Below are 25,451 nucleotides of genomic sequence, written 5' to 3'. Positions count from 1 at the left end.
TGCTTTGTAAAGTAGACAATAGGGCTTATTTTCACGTACAATAACTATACGAATTCTTTAATATCAAAATAATCATAATGGCGTATTGGTTACTACCGTGTGTCGTGCATGGTTGCCATAATCGTGGCTCAGAGTTCCTTTTTTCATTTCAACTTTGAACGCTTGCCTACTGCCTACTGCGCGCGGCGCCATACGATCCTTGCCTACTACAATGGCGATGCTGACTTTCCGGTAACCGGATGTAGGCCGGGCGACGTGGATCCATGAGAGTCCTCTTAATATGAGCCTATTATAAACAAAATTTGCTGGTCACAGAGCGCCAGCCTAAAGTCATCTTTGTTCCTATCCCAGCGACTATCATATGCGAGTAAACTTGCTTACACAAGAATGTATTTTTGACGCTATACCGACGGTAAGGATTATGCCCTTTGACTTTTCAAGTCATTTTGTCGAAGTAGAGATGAAATCATTACGAGAAACCAGTAAACAGGGCTGTTTGATTAAAATCACGATTTAAATCAGTGGAGCAAAAAAACAATTCAAAAGTTCACATGTAAAAGTTCACATAAAAAACACATAAGTTTGTAGAAAAAGCTTTCAAAGAATTTAAACATGTACCCTGTACATGTACACTGATGTTATCACTCCATCCAGGCTGCTCTCTCGGCAGTCTATGTATATTCTGGTTATGGTTATAAACTTCCCAAATGGGTGTTGTATAGAAATTGTTGTTTCATGCATGGATGGAAGGCATGTATGGTGTTACATGTTCCTAAAGAGGGTTTAAAGAAGTACATATACATGTAGTTATGGGCAGATAGTACATTAATTACAATGGAGTTACATGTACAAACAGCAATCTTCGTTGTTTGAACGGAATTAACACTTATTACACAGACGATAAAGTTCTCTTCGATGGTGGGTCCTTCTCATTACTCAATGTTCCATAATTTCGTAAAGCTAGTGAGACATTCAATTCTCTCTTTTTTGAGGAACAGATAATTTATAAACCAAACAGTCTTTTGGAGTTTTAAAAGGTAAAAATAAGTAGAGATTTACAGATAGGTCTTGAACATAATGTTATAATAAGTCACACAAAGACAAAAAGTATTAATAAAAAATGATAAAAATTTTAAAAATCTGACTTTGTAATTTTTGTTTTTATCAAATCATGATTTTTAACAACCCTGCTGTAAAATAAAAATTGAAATACTATATCATCAAACACGTCCAATTAAAACAAGGAATGTGCAGTGGTGAACATTCCTGAAATAAAAATACTTAAAACAATTTAGTCTTAAATAAAGAAGTACTTAAATTATTCATCACATGGTGAGACACCAGCAAGTCAAGGATATTGCAGTCTAAAACAACGACAGAGCACACAAAAATTTAGAACTTTAATCGGTCGTGCGAGACATACACAATGGTTAAACCGGCAAGCGAAGTAATTGACCCGCAAAACGGGGGGGGGGGGGGCACACATCCCTTTCATCATGATTAACGATGGATGTCCCAAACCAGGAAACGCACTTGTCTGAAACTTACGGGGAAAAAGCGATTGCATTGCAAGTTCCTCCTCCTTTGAGCGCCACATGAGATGAATTCCAGACACGCAAGACAATGATGCAATGCGATTTTCTATTGCTGCCACCTGCCACTTGCCAGAAGTTAGCTATTGCAATGCCCAGAAGTTATCGCAATGCCAAAGTCAAGGAAACAAATACTGGCTAGTTTACAATTACACGAACAATGTACTGGGTACGCCTACAGGCACTATGAAACTCTACAATGTACCTCAAACTCAAGCAAAGATACAAACTTCGCATCAACATTTGAAATCATACAATTTGTCATATGGGCAATCCCAGCTTTACGAAAGAAAAATGTAATGTCTGTGACACAGCCAAACGATATCTAATTAATGACTCAGAGAAATGATCGAAATTGACCATTACTAGATAATGGATCCATAATATTTGAAAAATACATTATTCACTGAGCTTTTAAAAGCTCTGTCATGGACATTATACTTAACACTGGAATTGCCCATGTATATCAACTAATTTCAACTGCCCATATACCATTCTATTTCAAGTACCCACAATAAATACAAAACAAATAATATGAATATGTACATAATTATGAATGAATATGCATACATTTGTAGAAGTATACATGTATAGATTTACAACTGTACATCTGCACCTCTGTAGTACTTTGCCGTGTTATATGACGTCATGACATATCAGTGACTCAACGAGCAAAATGCAAAAACTTACACAGTAAAGCAATTATTTGGGCAGATCAAAGTATAATACCAATTAATCCACTGAATTTCCCCGTCTGTTTAGGTTTTTCCAAAATTTCGTGTCACTTGAATCTTCAAAAGGTCATATTCACACGAAACACATCAATCTGCATGACGGGCAATGATGAAAACGTATATCAATTACGTAAAGGTAAGTGTTGAAATGTAGGGCAGAGGCGTGTCGAACAGGGTGGGTGGAAACTTGACCGCCCCCACCGCCCCTCGGCGAAATGATACCTTTTGCATGAAACACCATCGTCTTATTCAACCACATGAAATGATTAATACACTACTCGCTTGAAACTATGCATATTGTGACGATCGAACAATTTGGAGCATGGGCGATTCAGTTCTGCAATTTAATAACAGACTCTGAACAAGTTTGCCCTCTAAATTTGACTTTTAGGGAAAGTTGTAAAATTGAGCTCCGTGCTTTTAAAAATGTCTCACACTGTAGCGGTGACTGCAGGATAAAATGTGTTAAAGGGAAAATACAACATTTGCAAACATCAAAAAATAAAACTACCAAATCATTTTGAAATACCTTTCTGGACTGTTAGTGAATGACAGTGTAAAGCATCCTGTAAAATCATGGCACCTGGTATACTGTCATTTTCAAGAAAAGTGGTATTTTTGTATCAATTTCCAACGCTGATCGGCCGACCAGCGTTGGAAAAAAACTGGCTTTTTTTCAAATACTGGCCCCAGTTGACCATCGCACTTATTTGCAATCGATTACACACCTATGAACGGGTAAAAGCCAGCTAGACTGGTTCCCTGACCTTACAATTCCCCAATGTGTGTAAACTGGTCTGTTTCTTCTTAAATGGAGTCAGGGAACCAGACTACAGGAAAATGATTGTTTTTCTTGGTTTTTATAGCATTTTCGAACCCAAAACCTCAAAAAAGTCAGTGTAACTATATTTGCCATATATTTCCAACCCCCCAATTCCATCCATTTCTGAAAATTACAGCAAAAGCAAATGATGTATATTCCCTTTATACATTTTATCCTGCAGTCACCGCTACAGTGTGAGACATTTTTAAATGCACGGAGCTCAATTTTACAACTTTCCCTAAAAGTCAAATTTAGAGGGCAAACTTGTTCAGAGTCGAACCACAAACTATCTCCAAACCACTAGGAAAATCACGTGTCGCTGCTTCGTTCAGTTTGATCGTTTCGTCAGACAGCGCGGCAGACGGACAAACTTGACAATTGAATTCAATTCAATTAATTCAGAATGGGTACACAATGGGCCGGATTTAGCCCACTCATCGGCTTAAAGGGCTAATCCCATACGACAGCACTGCCAATTCAAAAGTGACAGTGAGCGGGCGAGCGAGTGAGTGGGTGAGGTAAAATAGGCAAAGGTTCCAGTAACTGGGTCGACCAGCAATGATAGGAACCACCACTATTTGTTCAAACTAAGCTAAATAAAGGTGTTGCAGTTTTAGCAATGGAGTAAAACTGCAACACCTTTAAATATCAATTTACTACCGACCCAGTACCCTAAAAAATGAAACAGTGTGACCAGCGTGAAGGACAATCGTTCCTTCCGGTAACACCTCCACAGGATGTGATATTTGAGGCTACAGGTCCAAGAGCTTTATGGTGACGTGTTTCCTAACCTTCACTTGGAGTGTAATGACCAACAATGGCCACATCGACTCTCTCTTCAATACAAACTCAGCTGGATATAGCCAAAACGTTTGTAATACATGTATCAGAATTTTGTATAAAGTGGAGTACCCATCCTATTCACTGTACACACAAATGCACAGTCGGGACCAAGGCTTTATGTTTGCTATAAAAAAAAACGAGAGTTGACACGTTAAGTCAAAATACTGTACATGTACATGTTGGGTTTTTTTTGAAATAATATTGGCATTCACTCGAGCTTGCATTTTATGTATTTACAAAACTAACGGTCTTCAGGCATGGTGACGCCAAGTTGAACACGCTCATTTACACGAGTAATTTCTTATGCATACTGCAATATTACAACAACAACAACAACAACAACAACAAAAGTAATTTAATTATAGCTACCAAATTTGAAACTAAATACGATACTACATGCCGTGCCCTGGGTCTTTTTTTCCAACTGGGGAAAAGTGATTAATCTCGATCCTGATGAGTAATTTTGAACTTGGAACAGGTGTGTAATTTGAATTGGACGGCGGTTTTGAGCCGAGGTACATGTGTTTGTGATGGATTACCATTACCAGTCATCACTAGCCATCTCAAGTCCAACACATGCCATCCGGTTCCAAGTCAACTACAATGTACCAGCTATTCGGATAAACTGTGGAATGAACAAAGTCATTATTTTGTTAGTGTCCATCATGCATCCCCCATTCCGTGTGACAGGATCTGTGAGTGTGAAGTAACTGATGTTTCACGTTGTGACCAAACCTGTGATGTTCAGTACTTGTGATCAATCATAAGCACATCAACAACACTGTACAATGGTAGCCCAAAATGAACGTGCTTCAACTTCTCGTGAGAAAGTGACCAAATGCATTGCGGCCATCTAAAGATGGCTTTCTCGGCATCTACTTATCCATCCAAGAAAAACTGATGTTGTGCAATAAGGTCAAGATAATTCATCATAACATTAACTTTTGCATTCCTATTCCACCAACACAGTCTTGTTAATTAATTTTCATTATTATCCTCTAGGCACCACAACATTTGGTTCGTCTCACTTTTTTCAAAAAGTCAGAGGGGTTCGGAATCTTGTCCCACTGGCGACGGAGGATGCAACCGAAGACTGTCTTGAAATCACGGTGCTTGGTCGCGTAGATTAAGGGATTGATGCAATTGTTCAGAAGTAGGATGACAGTTGTGTAGGGTATGGTGGGGCCCATGTCAAAGAAGAAGAGGTTAATGGCATAGGGGGTGGCACACAGACCGAAACCGCAGACCACATACACCATGTTCTTGGTAACTTCGTTCTGTCGACGTCGTTTTCGAGACGGGCTGTTGTTCACCGTTGTGCCTGACCGACTAGCGTACTCGCTGTTCTCCTCCGAATGATGAGACGGCACCATGGCGATGTTGGTGGGGGCGTACTTAGGTTTCTTTTTCGGGGCACCGATCATTTTCTTGGCGTGGCGGCGCAGATGGAGCCAGATGAGTGAGTAGCTGACGACGATGGTGACGAGAGGGATAGGGTACAAGACTGCCGCAATGATGATATTGTAAATGTTGTAGTGAGGATTGGATGGTTTGGATCCGCAGAAGTAAAACTGTGGATTGTAGCCGACGGCACCAACACCCGTCAATGGAGGTAGGAGGCTAGTCAGTAGCGGGATTAACCAACTCAGTGCCACCCATAGGACGATCTTTCTAGGTGTGTAGAGCAAGTGGTAGGTGGTGGTAGGTCGGGTGATGAGCAACAGACGGTTCAAAGCGATAAATCCCAGGGTGATGATGCTGCAGCCCACGGTGGTAAACTGGACGGTGGCGACCACCTTGCAGAACCACTCGCTGACCGGCAGCCCGTCCGTGCTAAGCAACGCCACGGAGTTCCACGGAATGGCCAGGCAAGTCAGCCAGTCAGCGACGCTCAGGTTTACCACGAAGGTGTTGGTGGCCGTACGGAGCTTCTTGGATAGAAGCACGGCCAAATGAATCATGGTGTTCCCGACGAGTCCCACCACGGATATCATCAGAATCAGCGTGGCCACAATGACTCTCTGTGTGTAGTCAGTGAATTCATACGAAGGAGTCTCTGTGGAGTTTTCAATAACCCCGTCCATTTGGCGTACGTTATAGTTACCCTTTGCTTGGACACAAAATGTTTTCGAAAATCTAGTGGTTTGTCATGTACATGTACTCCTGAAGTCCTGTGTGTCAACACACTGCATTCCGATTCCACTTAGTCTGAAAACACCTATTGAACTTTTATGAGTGTTGTCTTTTACAACAATGAAAGTTTGACCCACTGTAGTTGGCGTGGTCCGCAAGTGTTACGCGTATTCGTACTGTATAGTTGTGCAAGGACAGTACATGTACATGTACATGTATATGTACATGTACTTGTACGTGGACTGCGGAGTACAGGTACGTTGCGTAGGCTAGGCCTGTATTATGCCAACACTATATAGAGTTTTACGCATGGTTGCTCACCTGGCCTTTGTCAGCGTTTCGAAGGTGATAGTGTTCAGTACGTGCCCCAAAAAATCACAAGGTTGAGAGTGGGAATTATTGACCACTACGGCATCAAAAAACAACGCGCATGGGGATACGAAATAAGCATCCATATCGGTTGAGTGAACGGTGCGGATCTAGCTTTCAGGAAACGGTGGGGGGGGGGGGGGGGGGGGGTTGATGAGGCCCCGGGGGAGGGACTTTAAAATCCACGATGCTTTCGCCTGTATTCTAAGGCAATTTGCGAATAAAGGATGGAACTTTAGGAGCATCCCATTTATTATTCTTGGCTCCAGTATAATACTTTGTCAGGGACTGAACGGGGCCCGATTGCAACCCCCTTTAGGTCCGGCACTGGTAATTTCACTTGAGCTTAATATCGTCGGACGATTCTGTACTGCGAGTTAGTTAAATTGTTCTTTGAAATCAAGTTACGCAAAGTGTTCAGATATACACTCAATAGTTGATCACTGACTTTTAATCAAAATGGGACGAATACAGATTTATGTTAAAACCAACCTTTATAATTTTAATGCAGGACATCTGTAGGAGGCTTCATTTGCTCAGGTACTTTTTGAAATTAGAATGCGTTCTAAAATGAGACGGAACTGGGCACAGGCCATCGTGGAAAAAACTAAGAGTGATGAAGTTTCTGTGATTTTCAGGTTTATTAATATTGTAATATTTTATACGCATATTTTAAAGAAATAGTATAAAAATCGTGGGATAAAGATGTATTGAAGGCCTAGGAGAAACAAATTGGAATCTTTCATTTTCAGTCATATAAAACTCGAACGTTAAAGGCCATTTTCTCAGTACCGTATTTTACTTTTGACATGTCGTTAAACGCGAACTTAAAACAGCCATAACTTGTCAACGGAATGTTCTATCGACGTGCAACAAACAGTACTGTAAGGAGAATTGTATTCTATCTCCTAATACCTGCAAACCCTCATTTCGCACTCTACCCACTTCTGTCTCCTTTTGCCAGAACGTTTCATGTTATTATTTTATCACGGGGGCATGCTGCATCAGAACAAATTTGCGTTTCATAGCACGTTTTTATTCAAATACAACAAATCGTATTTTTTTTTAACTCTATTGTGTCGATCAAGAATGTATTATTCTAGAGTAAAGATTTAGGGACATGGTCAGGTGCTTCTACTAAACGGGAAGTGATTCGCTTCCATGGTCGTTTATGCGTGCGTTATTGCTAGTGTGGAAGGCGATTTTTTTCCCTCATATTTTGTCCCCCTGAGCTGGGCGGATATCCCTGTTTTTTTCCAGGATACAGTGTCCCCGGACAGTTTCCTCCCAGGAATTAGCGCCCCCCCCCCAATATTGTCTCCTACCTCAACGGAGAACAGGCCAGGATATTGTGTCCCCAAGCCGGAAACGTTAAATGTCAAGTCTGGAACCCAGAAACGTACACTTGGTCTGATAATCAAAGAAGTAAGCTTATGATTAGCCTTGAACTTTATCGTAGGTTATATTTGCCAACCGGAATTGTTGTTCAAAAAATTTTTCGCGGGAAAATGTATTCGTACGCCGTCAATTTGACCATCACATCAAACGTTTGCGACATGACATGGGGCCTGATACCATCTGTCGATGGGGGCGCTGTTCAAAACCGACGATTATGCACACAAACGGCCAACATGTGACCGTCCACCACCAATGGGCTGTAAAGTCGCACTTGTAAGTTGTGCACAACGGTACGAAAAGCTCGAAAAATCAGTCAGTTGGTTATTTTCCTTTTTTTTCATAAATGTATAGTTTGTAACATTTTCCTTTAGTTCTGAAAAAATTGAAATGATTGCTTATTCTAAAAGTAGTTAATTTTACGTTTTTTGGGGCCCTCAGTTCAGAAAAGTGTATGAAACCAGCTGTAACTTACGAAAATGTCTAAAAAATATCACAAAGTTGCCGCTATTGCAACCAGCACATAAAGTCCGTTAACCTCTACAAGTTTGGTACCTAAACGAACTGTACAGCTTCAGCAATCTTTTTCCCACTGACTATTTTCGCTTCATGACATTCCTGGCCAATAACAAGCTGTTTTACAAAGCTTTTGTCAGTAAACAATCGGAACGAAGTCCTTAGAAACGCTCTTTTCATTGGAGTAAATACACCACGTGTCCAACTGAGCTTGCGCAGTAGCGATATAAACACAGGAGGACGCGAAGTACGTGTCGTGACTTGGCTTTTTCATGTATCGATCTCAAGCAACAAGTGCAGCAACGGTGACAATTTTAAGGGATTTGGAAGCATTCTGGTAAATTTCCTGCTTACAACTAACAACGACATTATATCATAAGAGGTTTGTCGTTAAAAAATGGATTTTTAGATTTCTGATCGCGACATTCTTGTGACGAATTTCGGCCGGAACAGTGAAGGTACTTTTCAGGGCGATACATGAGCGAAATTCAGCAAAAGGCGCCCAAAACGGCAGATGACACAAAAATTGCCTCACTTCTTTTTAATAAAGGGCACTTGTTCAGAAAAAAGGGCACTTCTTAAAAAGAAAGGGCACCATATGCGAGTCCAGTATTAGGAGTAAACAGTTGATTTCTCTCATCACTCACAAGAAACGGATCTCTCACAATTCGCAACCACCATTTCCTTATGATCGACCACGCATTCACAAACTGAAAAACTACATGTATGTAGACCAGTCGCACTGTTTCTTTTTTTAAAAGTATCACCAGAAAAATCTCGAACATCACTCGGGTATGACCTGGCTGAATTTTGACCTAGACTGGGGGGGGGGGGGGGGGGGGGGGCAAGAAATCCTGTCACACCGGACGCAGCCTTAAGGTTCCAGGCCAGTAAATAGGCCCGAAATTACCTACGCTGGCCAAATCACGAATTGCATGCACTCACATTCTTCGGTATTACAGCATTTTGTAGGCCGTGAAATTGAGGGTTTGTACAAAAAGAACGGATGGACAGTGGCGCACCCAGGATTTGGTTTGGAGGGGGGAGCTCAAAAAAAAAGTTTTTATTTTAAATTTGTTAAATAAAAATTTCAAACAAATTTGCCCAAAAGTTTTGGCCGCAGAAAAAAAATTGGGTTTTTTTTTGAGGGGCGGCCTATTTTGACGTTGGTGGTGCCACTTACATACTACTCGAAAACAGGCCATACCACCAAGGCCAAATCATGGGACTAAAAAAATAATAAGAAAATTGACAACCTCTTGGGGGGGGGGGTTCAAGCCCCCTAGGCCCCCCCCCCCCTGGGTGCGCCACTGCGGATGAAAGCCGTGCACAGGACTGTGAGCTTGTATTTCTGTGAAATTTTGGATGAAAGTGGGCTCCAAAAGTGCTGTATTTTGCAATGGCATCGTTTTTCAAAACGGCGATGGGCTTCAGCTAGGACTATTTTAAGGGGTGATTATCTTCGGATGGAAATTTCTCCTAGAAATCATCGGATTATCCCAAAGAATTGAACAGAAAATGAAAAATGATTAAATAAGTGTTAAATTAATGCATGTCTTGAACACCCTGGAGAGTTGTGAGTATTTCTTCTGAATTTTTGAAGTGGGAGCATTTACCATTGGGGAATTGTCTGTAACCTTAAACTTACTATCCGGTTGTAATGCTGCCCTCAGTTGGTAAAATCGGAAAGCTCAAAACATCGGATCTGCACCATTGACCTCTATTAAGGCTAGTTGTAATGCTGTACAGGCTGATGTCATTCCATCATCGAAGCAGCGTCCGCCATGGATATCCTCTCATCCGTCTCACACGCGCAGAATACCCGCAGGTTTTATTCACGGGCAGTTGATATTCGAGTCGTCCTCAGGGTGCGAATATAAGATTGTATTGTTTTTTTCTGACCTGATTTTTAACACTGAAACAATCCTATGACAGGCCAACATCCACAGAATAATATTATTAAGGGAATTGCTGTATAAACCTCAACTACGAAACTCGTTTTAGGGATCCTAGATGGCGGACCATTTGCTTCAAGGATGCACACCGGTAAATAGGCCTAAATCCATCCTCCGAGTTCATGAATAAAAGTTATACCCTCAAAATATTCTAAATTAGAGAATTCTGAGAGCCATAACATTGGGGAACGACAGAGATATGGCAATGAACCTCTGGCCCGGACTTGGGGCTTCCAATTCTAAGCATTTTGGAATTTGGATGCAATTGGGCTCGAAAGTGGCGCTATTTTGCCATGTTGTGGGGGGGGGATCTTTTTCACGATGGCTACCGTTCCGCTTTGGGGAAAATAAGGGTCGTCTTCTTTGGGCGAGAATTTCTCGAAAAGTCAATGGTCAACCCACCAAAAATTGAAAAGAAAATGAAATATGACATGATGTTGGGGGGAGGGGGTGTAACTATCTTCCAAATGGGCGCTCTGCCAAACTGACCATTATTATGCATACTGCAAATTATATGCGCATTTTCAAGGCGCATTGTAATGGTTTTGGGGCGGGTTTTCTTTTTTGGGCTTGATGTCAGAAATCTCTTACCATTTATTTAAATAATTGCTGAAAAGAAAAACATTGTCAACAAAAATCCGCCGGGGGGGGGGGGGGGGCAAGTTGCCTCCTCTGCCATCCTTCCCCCTGGATGCGCCACTGTCGTAAGCTCGCCGGAATTATGTGGTTAGCACGGGCCATGAAATTCGGCCCTGCATGCTTCATTTCAGTTCATGTCCCGGCTCCGGGAAGTAAAGGGTCGAAAGCTGGCATCGCAAAACCTAGGGGATTTATTGGAACTTTACCTTCGTCTTTGGCGTCAGCTTCACGAGCTTTTAAGACCCGGCCCCTGAAGTAGGAATTCAGCTCTTAACTTTTTAGAGATGAGGTGGACACAATATTGTGAGTAAACCCTAAATGGGCCCACTCCATTACGGACAGCAGATGAGGCCACATCCAAATAGTTATGACAACCTTGTCATGTGGTTTTGACAAGGAACATGAGAAGGAACATGAGAAGTTTGCCGTGGTTTGGAAGATTTCTGTAAAACAATACAATGTTCTTCTAATATGAACGCCTGCACAAGAAACAAAATAATTTATTTACATAGAGGTGACTGCCCTCTCCATCTAAAAATCAACCCGTTCAATCGAAAGAAATTCGGAACTCAAAGGCTACAGAGTTTAATAACGAGTAATCACGTACGTGTGGCTGCTGGTCTGAGAGTAAGTGTCCACAGTTACAGGGCGTCTTTCAATTACGTCTTGGATAACATTAATACATACATTATAGGCCCCCTATGCAAGTCGTCGTCATCGATTCATGCATACGATGTCTAGTAGGTTTGAAGGACAGTACATTAAACTAGGACTACTGAGAGGTATTATTATACGCTACAGCGTGACAAATTGATCTAAACAAGTATTTAAATTCGACATGGAACGAATCAGAAGCGATTTAATTTTTAAAATATACCTCTCACTTATTAGACATCTTTCATTATGTAAGGGAGCGTGCCTACACTGTTTCGATCACCTCGTGAGTGCTTTAAGAAAATTTGACGGGTTTGGGATGAGGACCCACCGGCGACGTAAGATACAGCCGAAGACTGTCTTGAAGTCACGGTGCTTGGTCGCATAGATCAAGGGGTTGATGCAGTTATTGAGGAGCACTATGACGGTGGTGTAGGGTATTAATGGGCTTTTATCATCGACAAACAGGTTGATTGAGTACGGGGTGATGCAGAGACCAAAGCCGCACACGACGTAGAGCATATTCTTGGTGACCTCGGTCTGGCGACTAGTTCCTGGAGACCGGTTAGCGCTGCTCATGGTAGCTGCTGGTACCGGGAGCTGGTCCATGGGAATAGCGTCTTGGTTGTTTGCGATCGCGGACACGCTGGTGGGTGAGGAGACGGGTCGCTTAACAAGCTTCTTGGCTTGACGGTGCAGGTGAATCCAGATCAGGGAGTAGCTGACTACGATGACGACACACGGGATAGGGTACAATACTGCTGAGATGATCAGATTGAATGCGTTGTAATTGGGATGGGTGGGGATTGATCCACAAAAGTGGAACTGTTGGTTGAATCCCAGAGCGCCCACGTTTAGGAGCGGGGGAATGGTAGTGGTGAGGAGTGGGACCAGCCAGATGACTACCAGCCAAACGGCAATCTTCTTTGGCGTGTATATTCGCCGGTATGTGGCCGTCGGCCGTGTGATCAGCAGCAGGCGGTTCAGGGCGATGGATGCCAGCGTACAGATGCTGCAGCCCACAGTTGTGAAGATGACTGCAGCTACCACGCTGCAGATCCACTCGCCAACCGGCAGGCCGTCTTTACCCAACAAAGCCACGGCATCCCACGGGATGACCAGGCAGGTCAGCAGGTCCGCAATGCTGAGGTTCACCACGAAGGCGTTGGTGGTCGTGCGGAGCTTTTTGGACAGCAGCACGGCCAAGATCACCAGCGAGTTGCCGATGATTCCAACCAGTGATATGATCAGGATGAGCGAGGCGACAATGGTTCTCTGGATCATGTCACTGAATTCGAATGGCGGGATGTCCGTAGAGTTCTCCATGATGAGCTTGACTAATACGCTTTTCTGAACTTAACACGGTTCGACGTAACTAGATGTGGTCATCGACCACGGCTTTCATTGATCAGGGTTGAGTAAACATCAACTGAGTACCGCTTGTAAATGTACTCTCTTAAAACATGACTGTCTTCAACGGCCATAATATGTAATGATTCCAATGCAGCAGGTGCTGCTAGCAATCTGCGTCAGTGCGTTGTCCACTTTTCAGTGTAGCGTGAAAATTGTTTTTTTTTCTATCACCATGCATAGCTAGTCTTCAGAAGAACAAATGCATCATGTACCCGCAACTCTCACCGTTTCATGGTCAGATGACTGCCTGCTTGGCATCTAGTGGCCATTGAGATTCTGAAGATTATTTACACAAAATACACAATTAATGTTTAAGAGTTGGCGTCTGTCGGATGGCTTTATAGTAGGCCAATCGTGCTTAGGGTCTGTTGCTGCAGAGATTCTCATGGTGCAGCAATATTATTGTGCGTTTTGAAATAAATAGACCAAACTTTGGAAGCATTTGGATTGTGAACCATCGCAATATAAGGCCGCGAATACTCTATTATCGATCATTTAAATAAAAATATTATTAACTTCAACTATGCTGGCATAAGGTAAGGTACAGTCTTCATTCGACCAAAGTCAACATTTCATTTTGTGACAGTCAGTCGGGGGGGAGTCAGTCAGTCGGGGAGTCAGTCAGTCGTTAGGGGGGGGAGTCAGTCAGTCAGTCAGTCCGTCAGTGAGATATAGGCGCGCAGAGGACTCTACGCTGGCCCTCTGGGACCAGCAAAAATACAGTTTCCTTATCGTAAAAGCTTAACATACAAGGCGAAGATTGTAGTATTAATATTTCCGCCAGTAATACGCCTTGTCGACTCTAGGACCAGCAAAAGCTGTGTAATTATAGAGTTGTCCATATTTCGGCGCCACAGATAATCCATCGAGTGAGGCTATTTGTAAACTGCAAAAAAGTGTAATTTTATGCAGCATAACAAGTCTGAATAAAAAGCCATTGAAATATGAGCCAAAGCTGTCAACTGGTGCCGCTTAAGAGGAGTTTTACTGTTGTTCCAAAAACGGAACCAAAAAAACACATGTGTGTCACATTATATTTTCAACGGCTTGACTTTTAAAGACAAACAAATTTGAAGCTCGAAATTCTTTCGCTGGAAACCACATTTTTTCAGAGTAGAGTTGTGTGAACTATCACATCAAATTTTTCTTTCCGTCTAATATGATCATTTCATGGGAAACGCGTTCAAAATCCCCTGGCGGCAAATTTATGACGAACGGGCACCCTTCAATTTCTTTTGTTCCGGGTACTTTAACCACATCATTTGATTAAAATAAAACAATTATTTCTGTTTAAATGATCGTACAATGTACTTCCTTTAAATCAGAAAGGCTGCAGGTTTATATAATAACAGTTCGTCCACATTATTTTTTGTTTGTTTGCAATCAGTTATATATATGAATGTGCGCAAAGCTGGCTAGTCTGGTTCACTGGCCTGAACATTTCCGGATGTCCATAATGCATCAGCATTGTCAATTCAGATTTGACGCCGTGATGTTGAAGGCCATTCTAATTAAGAAACATTTTCGTTAGCATCTTCTCGCATCACAGGCTGAGTTCTGAGCTACAAATTGCCTTGAGGAAAACAATTGGTGTCATTATAAAACGGAAAAACAAATAAATGAAACAAAAAATAAACTTGTTATTCCTTAATGGCAAAGAGCTAGCAATTCGGCTCTGATGTAGCCTATAAGGTATACGCAACAAAATAACCTCAACTACATAATGCATGCAGACATTTATATCATGGTTAATACTTTTATAGTTCACTGGGAGTCCCTATATCCAAAGATATCTGAAGCAAGTCTTTGTATGTACAACGATCCACACAATTTACTATGTATTCAAATCGACATATTCCGCACAAACAAACACACACACACCCACCCATACTTGTTTCACATGACTAGTGTGGACTTTCCATTGCTTTCGTGTAGTTAAGAAAAACCAGTGAAAAAAACTCATTTTTCTCAAACTGTGAAAACTCTTTCAACCCAATTTTTTTTCTATGATTCCCTTTAGTGTTTCTCTTCATTCTGCTACAGATAAACCTAACCCAAAAATGCCTCTAAACCTGTTTTCCAGAAATGGGGAAACACTGTGTGGACGTGGGCAAGTCCACACAACGTCGGTGCTACCTACATTATGTGGACGTCTTTTGTTCGGAAGTCCACACTGCGTATGTAAGACAAGCTCATATAGACACACCGACCCACACACACAGAGTCGTTTTTTGCTATGCTTCCGAGGATTGGCTTTGTGTTTTCCTTTGTCCCTGTAATATAACACTCTCCCATAGACTAAGCACACAAACCTGCGTTCGAGGACAATAGGCACCTTCCTTCGAGGATCAATGGCCCCTTTGTGCTCCTTTTGTTGTCTGTCCTCAGGCGTAATGCCATGCAGGAACACACACCCACACACACACACGAGGTGTATTTGCCTGCAATCGGGGACCCCCTGTTGTCCCTCTTTTGTTTGTACTCGAACGTTTTAGGAAGACCTCCCATATGTTTTGTACACGAATCCGATAGCCCTCTATTGTTTAATGTCCCCTACAGAATGCAGAAACAAACTCCACGCACACACACAAGACAAAAGAGGAAAAGGTCCTTGAGTGGTTTCCATTCGTCATATAAATCCAGGAAGAAATTAAACTATTAAATAAATCCGATTAGATCGATATGTGCTTTGTATAAATTGGCTATTATTTTTTTTTTTACCACAAGTAGTTCTGTTCTTCAGTAGTGTCCATGGTATATTATGAATGCAAACTTGTTGTTCTCTTATTACCATTGCACTGCCAAAGGTGCCATTTTGTTTTCTTTATCCAATCTATAGATAGAAGAACAAGAAGAGGTTGAAACAAAATCAGAACAAAAACAAATGTTTTTCCGGAACATTCTAGTAAAGCCAATGAAGAAAAAAAACCCATTTGTACTTTAAAATCAGGAAGAAATAAGACTATTAAATTAATCCGACTAAATCAATATTTGCTTTTTGTGTAAATTGGCTATTATGTTCGTTTTTTTTTACCAGGCCTGTACGTCCTTCAGCTTCTCCAGTAGTATCCATGGTATGAAATGGATGCAAGTTCGGAGTTTTCTCATCTGAAATAAAATATTTATATGGGGTCTGACGATACCTGTTGCCACTGCACTGCCAAAGTGCCATTTATTTTTCTTTATTAAAAAATACATGTTTCCCCCGTTGTTACGTATGCCACAAGTAAACACTTAACTGGAAGCAGCCTCGTCGAGGGGGTCACTTGATTTGCAACCTCGTTTTTAATAGTTAGCCTTGGGATGGGAACTTCTTCCTGTATCCTGATTCGATAGGGCAATTGGCTAGTGATGAATTTATAACGTGTACTTGGTGTTGTTATTTCCAACGTGCATTACGTGTTTTTACGTTGATTGTAATTATTACGTCCATAGTATCAAAACTAACACTTTCCTTCTCAATTTTCTCATTAAAATGAAATGTGATACTGCATATTGGCTGGAAATAAGATTGTAACATTTTAACTTTGACAAAATATTCTGTGTTCGTATTGACGCGACGAATTGATTATGTTTTTACCTCAGACAGCACATAACAACAAAGTTACCCTGATGTAAAGCGTAGGCAAGCATCAGACTATTCCTCATTTGGATACGTATCCAACAAAAAAAATTGGATATGCAAATGATCCAGGTGAGAGAACAAGTAGTGGGAACGAGGTTGACTTGAAAGGGATTGTACGCATTTATCAAAATCTATTGACGGCTATTCTGTGGTCCCAACGAGCAGTGAAATCCGACGAAACTGGCATTGCATTTACACAATTAGTTGAAAGGTTAAGGACGAAAAAAGTCTTAAGTGTATAACGCGACGGCATTTTTTCTGTTCAATTTTTTTTCTTCGGAAATCTGAGTCTTTTTCACCCAACGGCGCAGATAGGGATCAGACTGATCGCTCATAAAACCACACGCTGATATACCCAAAAGAAATGGAAATACCCCCCCCCCCCCCCCCAAGTAAAGCTAATGAGGCAACCTTGACCATTTTCCCCGCAGGATCAAGGAAATAGGATTATTGCATAGGTCCATTATTGGGCAAAAACTTGTTTGGTTTTAAAATGAATCCCAGACTATGGTTGTTGTGTTTGTATAGCGCGGCTGCATGTACCGTTCACTAAAAATGAACTGTTAGGTCCTGTAATGTAACATGTATGACGGCTAGCATAATGGTTCCATTATCTAACAAGTACCAAGTGTACAACCCACGGCGGCCGGGTAGCAGCGAGGCCGGGTAACGTGTGAAGACGGCCGTACGGCACCGTCCTTGCACCCGGGCCGTACCGGTACCTTGAGAGTACAGAAAACGAAAATCTAATAATACTGTTGCGCGTGATCTAATATGCAAAAGTATGCAAATTAGACGCATGCCCAACAGTGTTTGCAATATGAGATTTGAAGGTTTGCATAGTGGAAAGGTACTAAGACAAGATAAGTTTGCGGTAGCACCATGTGAATAAATCTCTTTCGTAAGTATGTGTTTGCAAAACCGGTCTTCGAATGCAAAGCTGTATTGTATGAATACATATAATTATTATGGCCGAGTAATAGCGTCCACCAGCCCACTCCCCCATCCCCGTCCGCCCGCCCGCCCGCCCGCCCTCTTTCCCACCCACCCACCAACATAAGCAGCTCAAGCCCACGGTGTGTTTCACACCGCCGTGGGAAACAACAAATTCTAAAAAGTAACGATAGTAAAGAAGTATACTATATTGTCAGATTTTCCTTCAATATTCGAATTACAAACTGATTACAACTCATTTGGTCGAGATGAAATACATTGAATAAAAAACACGTATCACTGCAACTAAACTGCTCGCACGAGGAAACTGGGCGTCAGAGAAAGTACGATTTCATCTGTGCGTGACGCTTCACTCAGGGATGTACCCATGGGCTGGAGGAGACCCAGAGGAAGGCCTCGCGCGACCTGGAAGACCCAAGTCTCCGGCCCCTCGAAGAACTACTAGAACTTGCTCAAGAATGGACAGCTTTTTGCCGTTTAGTCACCACAGTCACTTGGTGGCCTTGTGGACATTCGTTGTTGTTGTTGTTACTTTTGCGGTAGGTTTTTTTTATTGGCGTGATGCATCCGCGCGGCGTCCTCTAGCTGGGTGTCAGTGCGCCCTCAATTGAAGAATTTTTGAGTCAGGTTTCGAATTGCATATTCATATGTACGAATTCGTACGATCGATGCTTTAAGGGTAGTTTTCATCATTTTTTATCATAACGTTATGTTGCGAGTAATAGCAATACGTTTTGGAGTGTTTTTATAGAGATAATGTAATACTCAACTATTCAAAGTCTGAATAGCTCATAAAATATCTGTCATCTGTGACTTCAGAGGACAGTGAAATCGGGGCATGTACCACTATAAGGACCTGGGTACAATAGCAAAGTCTCTCCATTAACTGTTGTCTTTTGTGCTTGATTGCGCACACTCTTAGGCCTTTTACAAAAAAACCCGTTACACATAGACAGACATCAGACAGCGTGGAAAACTTTTATATAGGATATGATAATGTATTCAAAACAAAGCTATTAGTTATTGTCATGTTGTGCAGGTTATCAGTTTGCGTTTGACCTTAACTGGTTGCTATAGACATAAAGTGTCTTTTCAGTAATATATTTTCTAGGGTAAAACGTATTTACATTTACATTAAGTGTTTACATTTAAATACTGTAACTCTTATGCATATTCTAGTTTTCATCGTGTCTGCAAAGAAATCATTGTCACTTCGCTTTGAATTTGAATGACTCAAACTGAGTCAGCATTATTTCACGGTCTGCAAAGTCATCGTGACTGAAATCATAATCATAACAGGTGCCGAAGTTCACAATAAAAACTTGTTGATGACGACATCGTGTAATCCATAGTGCACTGACTAATGCATGCAAGGTGGATTGACTATCAAAATCAAAGCGTCAAAACCATGAAGCTCAATCCCTGATAGTTGGGGCCGGTTACCATGCTGGACTATCGACACAAATACTTTCGCTAAATGATACAATGAGTCAGCGCAATGGCCTTGCTATACATGTAATTCGAAAAGTAACGTCAATAGTCTGACCATGGAGGTAGAAAACTACCTCCATGGTCTGACCTCAAAATTGAGAGTGCTTGCACTTTGAAAACCTATTGCAATGCTAATGATTTCCATACACTTTGTGCAGCCAACCGCGACATGACTGTACCCAGTGGTACTGCTGTACACAAGTGCTAACCAAATCCAGTTCACGGTATTCTGTACTACTGCGAATGGGTGTTGCTATCTTGGGCGCTTCCTGTAATAGAATGTTTGTGTATCATCAACTGCAGGTTACAATTTACAATGACGAATATGAACTTGTTGTTTGGAACGGCCGCGGTACGCATTGGTAGTGTCATGATACGTAAACAAGAGGTTGGGGACGATTCATTACATTCAATGTGGATGCATCAGCCTGAGGCAACTTTCACACACACGCAGAGTTGAAAAGCCGCCAGTTTTAATATAAGTTGTCCGCGCTGAATCGTACGATAGACTCAACCATTCCGCTGTTTGTGTTCAAGTGCTCGTGTTCGGGCAACTGGCGTGCAGACAGTCACAGGCTTTTGAAGTACGCGGTATGTGGCTGTGAAATCACTGTCACACTGCTATTAATTATAGCCGTATTGTGTTGGGACGGCATAAACTTGTATCGCACAAGCACAAGAACTTTCTGTTTACCTAGCCCCTGTAAATCATGGCAGGAACAACCGACTTAGTTAGCACTGATGGATCGAGGTTTGCGCTGGAAACCAATGGGGCAAACTCCACCGCGACAGAGTTCATCACCCATGGGTATAGTATGGCAACAACCCCAGACGACAATGATGAGGATTATTACGACGGGGAGTTCACGTTCAACGACTACACCCAAAGATGCATCGTGGGTACCATATTCGTCATCGTCTCCATTGTGGGGACATTCGGGAACGGACTGGTCATCCTGGCAGTCATCTTGTCTAGAAAGCTCCGGACAGTGACCAATGTCTTCGTGGTCAACCTGGCTGTGGCTGACTTACTGGTGTGCCTGATCCTGCCCTGGAATGCAGTGGGGCTGTTCACCAGCCCTGAACTGGGATGGCCCCTGCCGGAGAAGCTGTGCGTCGCCGTGGCTTTGATCTCCTACACATGTGGCGGCTGCAGCCTGTACACGCTCGCCACCATTGCCATCAACCGTTGGATGCTCATCACCCGTCCATCAAGGACATACCGTACGTGCTACAAGCCGGCCTATCTCGCGGTCATGGTCACCGTCGTCTGGTTGATTCCCCTCCTCGTGGCTTGGGTTCCTCCGATGTTAGGACTCGGTGAGCTGGGCTACACGGAAAAATACAGCACCTGCACTCACAAGAACTCTCACGAATTGGCGCCTTACTACAGTCTTCTGCAGTCTATAATCTTCCTCCCCGTCCCTTTTATCATAATCATCGTCAGCTACGTGAACATCTTCAGGCACGTCAGGCAGCACACCAAGGTCCTGATGACCAACCAGGAGAAGTCCGTAGAGTTATCGGAAACCTCAAACTATCGGGAGAATAACACCAGCGGAGCCAGGGAACTGGAGCCGTCGTCTCCTGTCGGGCGCTCGCAGAACCTGAGCGTTGCAAAGAAACGCCTAAGCAGGCGCCAGGTCGAGATCACCAAGAACCTGTTCTACGTGGTGTGCGCCTTCACCGTCTGCATCTTACCCTACGGGATCGCTTTACTTATCCCGCCCAGTGACCCAATCATTCCATGGACTGCTGCTTTATTTCTCGTCAACAGCTGCATCAATCCCATCATCTATGCCACCAAGCACCCGTACTTTAAGCAGGTCTTTAAGCTGATGCTGACCTGCCACTGCGGTAAAATCCCTGAGCAATCTGATTTTCTTCGTTCCGTCCGGTCAACTGTGAGGCGTAGTCGTGGACGAAGTAAGCGCCATAACTAAATAACTAATACATCCGTTCGAAAACTACATGATATCGAGGACGTTGGTTTTATTGGGGTTTTTTCTTGGGAGAGTGTATAAATGTGTATATAAGAAGCCTAAAACTTTTCGGCCGCTTATTAGTAACAATGTCATGATCTTTCTTTCTGCACACCGTACCCGTGCAGCCAACGTATACTACATGTATGTGTTTCTTGTCTACTACGGGTTGAAGTTGAAAAAAAAGAGTAGTTACTGCGATGTCCGTTTACGTTACAAATGGTAGTTGCAAAACTTACAACCATCATTGTTTGCACCGTTTATGCCTTATATCAGGTTTCTATATTCGAAACACATGACCTTAACTTGGATGAGAAAACAGTTAATACTGCTCTAAATACTTAATTTTATATACTTTTAAGAACTTCACTGCAAGGACAAAATTTTGATAGTTCTTCATACTGCTAGTGATGTACGTTTATTAATGTAAATTGTATGCAGTCATAATAAGGTTTTATATTTGTTACACAAAAAGTACCATGTGGCTTATTTTGTACAACTCCCATGAGTGACAAATCCTTTTTATTATTATGTTATGCAACATGTATATACATTGTGTAATGTGTAATCGTCTATACAAAGTGTATATGACTTTCTCATTTGGTCAATTACAGGAAATGCTATAATAATGACATGTATTTTCCCGTAAGTTTTTCTTTACAAAGGTATGTTGTCTGGTATGTCATATAATTAAACAATTAACAACTCCGGTAAACAATGAAATGCCTGGTCGGGACATATTAAAAGACAAAACATAATTCTCACATGGAAACACAATGTACGTCCAATAATTATACCTCCACAAAATACTAAGACATATAATTATGAACATTTGCTTTTTTGCACATTTCTATCATTTGAAGTAACGAAAGCACTCAATGATCTTAAAGCATGGTGAATAACAACTATAACCTGTTGAAGTTTTAGCTCTGTGACTACTAAACATTTTTAGAAAACAGAGATAACATACGAAATGTGGGTTTTCGTAAATTAATGTTATAATGCCAATGCTAATGCATGTTAAAAAAATTTCCAGCAGGCACCCTATTTTGAATCGTCCTCAATGACTGTTTTCTTAACAATACCCTTTCAGACGGAATAATTCACAGGGTATTTGATAACAGTTTTATCTTCACTTTTGAGCAAGGATCAGGTCATTCAATCAGTGTTTTCCGGGCGATTGTAAAAGATCCTACGTCCCAATCCATTGTTTTGTGAGTTAATAATACTAACTCTCATCAAGCTTGCTCTAACACAATGGGAATCACATACTTGGAATATATATTTCAAAGTCAATAGTCAAATTCTGCGCATTGGGGAACTAGATAAAAGTTCATGAGTTGCCATCGAAGGAACACACTGCCCGTTTGTGTCAATCTCCACTAAACAGCGGGAGACGGAAAACAACTGGACGCACCCCAATGAGAAACCAATTTTGATCAGGCCTGAGCCTTGAGATAGAGGTCAGATTTTCCGTGAAGTTTTCAATTTCATGCACGGTACGGCAACTCTGTGCTACCTGACAAGGCTGACATGTAATGGTGTGTATTGGAACTATACAATAACTTGTTCCAGACACATGCAGGCATTAAGTCCTTGTGTGAAAGGAGTATGGATTATTTCGCTGTGACTAACACACTGTACAGGGCGAGCAGGCGCGGTTCTAGAGCCCATATGTTTGGGGGGGGGGGGGGGCTAGCAGGGTTGGATTCATAATTTTTTGCAGGGAAGCGTGCTGAAATGCAGTCCGTTTTGTTTTCTACGGACACTTAGGCCTCCGAAAATCAATCTAGCTTTAAAACCGGAAATCCATTGTAGTCAGAATTTCTGTGAAATCTAATCATAGTTCCTAATAACCTCAACGGTTGTTTGTGAAGGGATAGTATACTTCAGAGAAAATGTTTGCTGGTACCAGAAAGGGCCGGCCTATAGTCATCTTTGTACGTCACTGATGGACCCACTGACTGACTCACTGTCACGTATTATGAGCCGGGCAGTGCTATCGCATAGGATTACCCCGTAACGTCAATGAATGGGCTATATCTGGCTCATAAAACCATTTCCAGCAAATAGCCCTTCTGAATCAATTGGATAGCATTTTGCGGGCTCTGAGACCAGCCTTACTAGGCTCGCCTTGCCCTGTTACTTTGTAGACGTGATCAGGCTCTCCTTGTTCCATTTCACAACAATGCCAATCTATCATAATTCTTCGAAAATAGTCTGGAAAGAACATACCAGAGCGCGTAAGCTTATATATGTAGATTGGACCGCCACAGACAAGCACACAGATAAAACGAAGCTGTTTTGATCGGTATTAGCCTACACGAGTAAAGCCAAATTCAAAAATGTTATTCCCATCTTCACTATTCTAATCAAAATAATGTCTGGTTTCTCTAGTCTTTGAGGAATCAACTGAAATTCTAGCTGAAATATACGTAAACACGTTTCAGCTTTCGATTTTTTGTACACCGTCCGTTTAGTCAAATATTTGTACAAGAAATAAAGCTAATTTGACTTATTTTCCCGTTGCGACCCAGCTGTTGGACCTCTCACATCTGAACAAAGCTGTTATATAGGGTATAACATTCGGTTGAGTGCCCAGAGTAAACCAACAGTAAGCGTTCGTAGGGCGGATCCAGAACTGAATTTTCGGGGGGGGGGGGGGTTACTGGCAAGCCGCTGTTGTGTGAATTTTGGACTTATTCATTCTTGGTATTAGTTAAAAACCACAGTTGCGACCTAAAGACAGAATTGCGGAAGTAGACAATAAAATCATCACAATATTAAATCAACCATTTGCATTTGAAAGCATTTAATGTTAAACTCATTATATGAAAGTATAGATTCGTAAGACATCATGGAACGACAGTTTAAAATAATGGGGAAATGGGAAAATGCAGTTAAAAAAATACACCTGATGGGGAGTCGGGGACATGAAAAAACTTACTTCGCACTTAAAAAATCTAATCACTTAAAAATAAAATATTGAAAAGGGTGACCCTAAAAATGTCGTAAAAAGAAGAGAATTCAAGCATGAGGCCTATGTTTTAACAAAGAACAAAGTACAAATTGATACATTATAACCATGGGGGAAAATTCTACAAATGGTTGTAGAATTGCGCATACCTTAAGGGAAGATAATTAGGAAAGTGACAAGTCATGGGTGAGGGTTAGCCAAGTGGACTCCCCACCTCCCTACGTACGGAGGGCACCTGGGCTAGGGTGAGGGTTACAGTCCATATGAGGTAAAAGAGACCTGGTTTCATAGGAGTCCAAATTTCATTTTCACACTCCGACCCCTGATGATAAGGGTGCTCTTTTTCCCTGTTTTATCTCGTACAGGTTATGTAATATTTAACAAATCCATAGATGCAAAGGAGATGAGTAGCGTCGATTTAAAAACAGTCATCTTCACTCCTCTCCTGGTTACATCACTTTAAAAATAGCACTATTTGAAGGGCATGATGATGTGTTTCATTAATATCGGGGAACTGCTGTTAGGGTCCCATCTTTAGCAAGAAATGTTTACATCAAAAGAATTAGGAAGCTCGTATCGGAAATGATTTGATCAGGTTTTGGTTTCGAAATGGACACAAATCAGACACATTTCCGCATGTAGGTCTACTTTTTTTCAAGCGAGCATGTGACGGGGGGTTTTCCATTCTATGAAAAGACTACACATAAACAAACAGTTTATTCTGTTGTGACACAGTAGTGATGCAACACCTTGGGGCCTTATGGAGAGAAAACAATGAGCGTAATTCGTAAGATGTTCCATACTTTTAAGAGATTCTTTATCCAACGAGAGTTGGGACTCGGGATTTTCCAATGCAATTGAAAGAAGAAACACGCAATGTAATAGGCCTACTGTATTATTACAGGCATATTCAAAAGGAAATGAAATTCTAAAATCAAACCTTAATCTATTTGTTAAATAATTTTTTTCTTCAATGTACGTTTAAAATCAGCTGGAATTCCCCTGGTTTAGTACCCTAGTCTTTATATGGGTCTGTCTATATAGACCATGCTGCACTGTGCACTCATGGAGGCCCTTTTCAATGGCGAACGCACTGTGTCAGCTATTGAGTATTGTTCAGATAATCCGCCATGGGCAGTTGCTTTATCCCATTCACCATTGAAGGGGGTCTCATTGCATGAAAAGCCTCTTTCGACGCTGGATCTGAGGCATCTAGACTCAGTCCTATGTTTTTACAATCGAGATCGCAGTAAGGATGTGAGACTGTCATTTGACGCCGGCCTGCGCTTACTAAATTTGGGGACACGTTGGCAGTTACCCCACGTTTGCTGGAATTTCTACCATTCTGAATTTGTA

General features: G+C 41.8%; 3 protein-coding genes across 3 annotated transcripts; 1 reads left to right on the top strand and 2 right to left on the bottom strand.

The window, feature by feature from the left end:
* Positions 1-4,176: 4,176 nt before the first annotated feature.
* Positions 4,177-6,537, bottom strand: LOC119719202 (alpha-1D adrenergic receptor-like). The gene has a single exon (XM_038188564.1). The coding sequence runs from the start codon at positions 6,074-6,076 to the stop codon at positions 4,991-4,993; it is 1,086 nt and encodes a 361-aa protein (XP_038044492.1). The 5' UTR covers positions 6,077-6,537; the 3' UTR covers positions 4,177-4,990.
* Positions 6,538-11,473: 4,936 nt separating this feature from the next.
* LOC119719201 (G-protein coupled receptor moody-like) lies at positions 11,474-13,527 on the bottom strand. Its single transcript, XM_038188563.1, has one exon. The coding sequence runs from the start codon at positions 12,977-12,979 to the stop codon at positions 11,933-11,935; it is 1,047 nt and encodes a 348-aa protein (XP_038044491.1). The 5' UTR covers positions 12,980-13,527; the 3' UTR covers positions 11,474-11,932.
* Positions 13,528-19,128: 5,601 nt separating this feature from the next.
* On the top strand, positions 19,129-22,165 carry LOC119719600 (probable G-protein coupled receptor No18). Its single transcript, XM_038189081.1, has one exon. It carries the CDS (start codon positions 19,847-19,849, stop codon positions 21,077-21,079), a length of 1,233 nt encoding a protein of 410 aa, XP_038045009.1. The 5' UTR covers positions 19,129-19,846; the 3' UTR covers positions 21,080-22,165.
* Positions 22,166-25,451: the final 3,286 nt, after the last annotated feature.

Source organism: Patiria miniata, unplaced genomic scaffold, assembly GCF_015706575.1.
Source record: "Patiria miniata isolate m_02_andy unplaced genomic scaffold, ASM1570657v1 HiC_scaffold_8, whole genome shotgun sequence".
Taxonomy (NCBI): Eukaryota; Metazoa; Echinodermata; class Asteroidea; order Valvatida; family Asterinidae; genus Patiria; species Patiria miniata.
This window is presented reverse-complemented; position numbering and strand designations above follow the sequence as displayed.

What these genes read in the sequence shown, in the direction of transcription:
- LOC119719600 (XM_038189081.1), top strand. Translation starts at nt 19,847, where the DNA reads ATGGCAGGAACAACCGACTTAGTTAGCACTGATGGATCGAGGTTTGCG.
- LOC119719201 (XM_038188563.1), bottom strand. Translation starts at nt 12,979, where the DNA reads ATGGAGAACTCTACGGACATCCCGCCATTCGAATTCAGTGACATGATC.
- LOC119719202 (XM_038188564.1), bottom strand. Translation starts at nt 6,076, where the DNA reads ATGGACGGGGTTATTGAAAACTCCACAGAGACTCCTTCGTATGAATTC.